Source organism: Alligator sinensis, unplaced genomic scaffold (assembly GCF_000455745.1).
Source record: "Alligator sinensis unplaced genomic scaffold, ASM45574v1 scaffold91_2, whole genome shotgun sequence".
Lineage (NCBI taxonomy): Eukaryota > Metazoa > Chordata > Crocodylia > Alligatoridae > Alligator > Alligator sinensis.
This window is the reverse complement of record NW_005842529.1, coordinates 629,385-633,541: the sequence shown is the minus strand read 5'-3', so window position 1 is coordinate 633,541 and position 4,157 is coordinate 629,385. Positions and strand designations below refer to the sequence as shown.

General features: G+C 38.3%; 1 protein-coding gene across 1 annotated transcript in view; it reads left to right on the top strand.

The window, feature by feature from the left end:
* The first annotated feature begins 3,344 nt into the window (after positions 1-3,344).
* Positions 3,345-4,157, top strand: part of LRP6 (LDL receptor related protein 6) — a 184,686-nt gene continuing 183,873 nt past the window's right edge. The window contains exon 1 of the mRNA XM_006031797.3: positions 3,345-3,769. Coding sequence (XP_006031859.1) covers positions 3,345-3,769 — 425 coding nt within the window. The remainder of the gene's footprint in view (positions 3,770-4,157) is intronic.

Genomic DNA, 4,157 nt, shown 5'->3' with positions numbered 1-4,157 from the left:
GAATGGGCCCAGTCTGAAACCAGCAGGAGGGAAAGGGGGAGCGGGGCTCCATCCCCACCCACCCAAACCCTCCCAGTCATTCTTGATGGGCAGTTGGCTAGTTCTGTTATAAAGGCCAAAATTTTATATAGGTTTTTAATATTGCACAGGACATGGTAGCAAATTTTGTGATGCTTGAGTAGATTTCAAAAGTTAAAGATGTCTTTCTCCAGTCTGAAACCAGCAGGAGGGAAAGGGGGAGCGGGGCTCCATCCCCACCCACCCAAACCCTCCCAGTCATTCTTGATGGGCAGTTGGCTAGTTCTGTTATAAAGGCCAAAATTTTATATAGGTTTTTAATATTGCACAGGACATGGTAGCAAATTTTGTGATGCTTGAGTAGATTTCAAAAGTTAAAGATGTCTTTCTCACTCTCTGTATAATTTTAAAAGAATCAAACAACTCATTACAAGTTGAGGGATCACTGCTGCACCATAATTAATTAACTTTATAAATTACAGAAAATATGAGATAAGATTGCTAATGTTTTTTTTCCTTAAGAAAAAGTGTTTTAAAATAAAAATTTAGTTTTGAATTTCACAAACGTTTGTTTGTTTTTAAATCCATCTGGTCATTTGGTACAATAGCTAAATATTTGTTGCCAGTTCTCCATTTTGGAAACTTTTGCTCTTTGACCTTATCCTCCAGATCACTTTGTGCAGTACAAAATAGCATTTGGCCAAAGATCTTTTTAGCTCATTTAAGTCCTGGACTTTGCTAAAAGCCACGTCAGTTATGCCAGGAGAGGGAATTTTCTGCAACAGTTTTTTCAACACTGCTACTTATTTCAAGCAGATAGAAGATAAGCTATAAGAGCATTTCCTATTGATGCTGCCTATTTCAGTAGTAGAGTCTTGTCACAGTTATTCAAGATTTCAGTTTTTTTCAGGGAAGGAAAAAAATCCTTGGGTTTATTGTTCAGTGATGGATGCTTGGTTTCTGAATGTTACGACAATTTGGAAACTAAATACTTTTTATTGGCCATCCACTTGGAACATGCTTAAGTTGTGGCTTTCAATCACCCTGTGTAAAACTGTCATGTGTAGTTGCACTTAATTCTGAACTGTCATTCAGATATCTTGTATTGCTTACAAAGAGAGAATCTTCCTGAATCATTCCTCAGCCAGAGCTGAGTTCTGACAAAGACTGAATAATCTATGCAGTGCAGTTGTGTTGGGCTCAGCCGTGTCTTCAGGCCTTAGTAATTATGCTTGACGTGTCTGGTGTTCCAGTTCAGTGCATGGATACCCTCACTTCGTGTTGTACATAATAATGCAGCTTGTAGTCATTTGTGCCTGGATTTACCTTATTCAAATGATGAATGTATACTGCTAGTCTGCTGTATACCCATACTGTATGAGACTACACTGAGCCACTAATTGGTTCTTACAAGTTAGAATCTTATGGCAATCTTTTTTATCACTTGTTTGAATAACCCGTTTTTGCAAAATGCACTCCATCCTTGGAAGCTTTCAATAGCAGGTTCTGCAGACACTTGGCTGGGTGACTTAGTTGGGGTGATCCTGCCAAGCAGGGGGCTGGACTGAGGTTCTTGTGAGGTTCCTTCCAGCCCTATTTTCCTGTGGCTCCATGACCTATCGTAAGCAACTTTAAACATGCAGGTTAGCATAGTCTGTTTTTTGTCTGGGGCAGGGGGCTTAAAGTGTTTTGGGAAGAGGTAGGGAGAGGATGAGGGGGAGCAGAATGGAGGAAGATAATGAATTTGTTACAATAAATGTAGGGTTTGCCAAATTCACAGAGATCTTTAGCCCTGTTGAAATTCTTTGCTGGAAACCAATGTTTTGCTTTAAATTAAGATTTTCAACAGATTAAGGACAACACTAAGCTTGAAATCTGCATAATGTGTTTAATTGTACTTGTTTAATATGGAGAGCTCAGTGGGCGTGAATTGGCTTTGGATGCAGTGCTTGTAACAAAAAGACTAAATAGTTGCTATATTTTGAAATACTTTAAAAAAATCAATTATTTTCTGCTTCAGAAAGTGATGGGATATTAAAGACCTTAATTTCTTCCTGCCTTCCTAACCTGTCTCCCAATCATGGTAACAGTTTCCTCAAGACAGGCATAAATGCAGGGAGTGGTCTTATAAAAGCTTATTTCTGAAATCATATATAAAAAATGTAGATTGACCCAAAGTGCACATGGCTTTTTAGTTGCAATATCATAAAACGTTATATTATCATATGTATATATCGTGTTTCTTCTGATAATTCATAAAAATACTATCTTTTTCATAAAATGCAGATGCCACTGCCATCATCCAACTATGTCAGTCTTTGACTCCAGTAAATGCTGGATTTTCTTTGGTGACCCAACTGATTTCTTCAGCCTGTAGCTGGCACTTTCATTTTATGAGTATATCTTGCATGTTGTTAGGTGCATGTCGTTATTTCATTGCTCTCAATTGGAGTGCTTAATATGCCAATCAGTCTCTAGCAGTTATTTGCATGCTCTCATTACTGGAGTATGTGATCAGCCATAGAGGAGGGCAGTCGTAGTCTCTGATAATGTTTTTTTGTTTGTATTTACTTTTAAAAAATCTGTTCTTACAAATATTCGGTATTGTACAAATGAAGGTGGAATGTTCTTCAGACCGTTCAGTACTGTTGGTTGAGGACAACTAGACAGGAATGTTGCATATTAAAATAATCTTTGGTTACTAGCTTTCATCAGTTACCTTGTTCAGTTTTCGTGGCTCGTATGTGAAAGCTGGACTGACTGTGCAGACCATCCTAATGTGGTAGGCAAATGAGACATGCAGAAAGAAAAGCTTTGGATCAGAAAGCTAAATGCAGTGTGACAGGGATGTATTTGAAAGAATGCATTGTACAATTTTTTGAGCTTTGCCTTTTCCTCCTCTTGTAGTACTATTTGAAATTTATATAGTGTCTTTCATCTTAAACTGCCTCAGATTGTATGTAAGAGGTCCCTCTAAAAATATTGCCCTTTGTGTTGCTGGGGAATAGATCATGTAGCACAAGATGCACTGTCTTGCTTTCTCCTTCAAACACTGCTTAAGTATCTTTCTCCTAGGAAGAGGTATCTTGAGTTACAATGTAGGGCACTTCAGTGTTCTTTTATAAGATCTCAGTTGAATTGCACACACCCTAGGAGAGTGAGGTGCAAGTTACTAATTTATCTCCTTTAAAATGATGAATGGTTGAGAGAGTCTTGCTAGGATTTGAATATGTGGCTTCAGGTTATCTAGTTATTTTGGCTTTCCTTATTTACCATGTTTGTAAAATGACTGTAGCTCTAAATTGTATGTAACCTAACTTACATTAATGTGTCTCTTTTCATGTCCCCCAATTAAAGCTGCTCCGCTCTTGCTGTATGCAAACCGACGTGATCTAAGATTGGTGGATGCTGCAAACGGGAAAGAGAATGCTACGGTGGTCGTGGGTGGTTTGGAGGATGCAGCTGCAGTGGACTTTGTGTTTGTCCAGGGATTGATATACTGGAGTGATGTAAGTGAAGAAGCCATTAAACGAACAGAATTTAATAAAACTGGGAGTGTGCAGAATGTGGTCGTTTCTGGCCTTTTGTCACCGGATGGGCTTGCATGTGACTGGTTGGGGGAAAAACTCTACTGGACAGATTCTGAAACAAATCGGATTGAAGTTTCCAATTTAGATGGATCTTTGAGAAAGGTTTTATTCTGGCAAGAATTGGATCAGCCCAGAGCCATTGCCTTAGATCCTGCAAGAGGGTAAGTCTTTCTTTAATTGTTTTAAAACCTCTGGTACCTGTAAATTCAGTGAACTGTGTGCTTACTTAATATGTAACAGAAGATTGCCATTTTATCTTTAAAGATAAGTAATTTGTATGCCAGACGGCATTTCTGCTTTTCTTATGATTACTGTTATATGAAAATAAGAATCTGAAATACTGTTTCGTTTTGTATTGTGTACTGTTTGGTTTGTGTTGGATTTTAAGAGAGGTTTTTTGCAGACCATCAGATTTGCAAGCAACCCACACTGAAAGAAACATTTTACTACTTTGATTAGCAGTGTAGGACATATTTCCCTTTCTCTTTGCTTATCTCTAGTGTAAACTTAAGCTTATGTGTTGTGAATGAGGGTTCCCCCCCCCCCCCC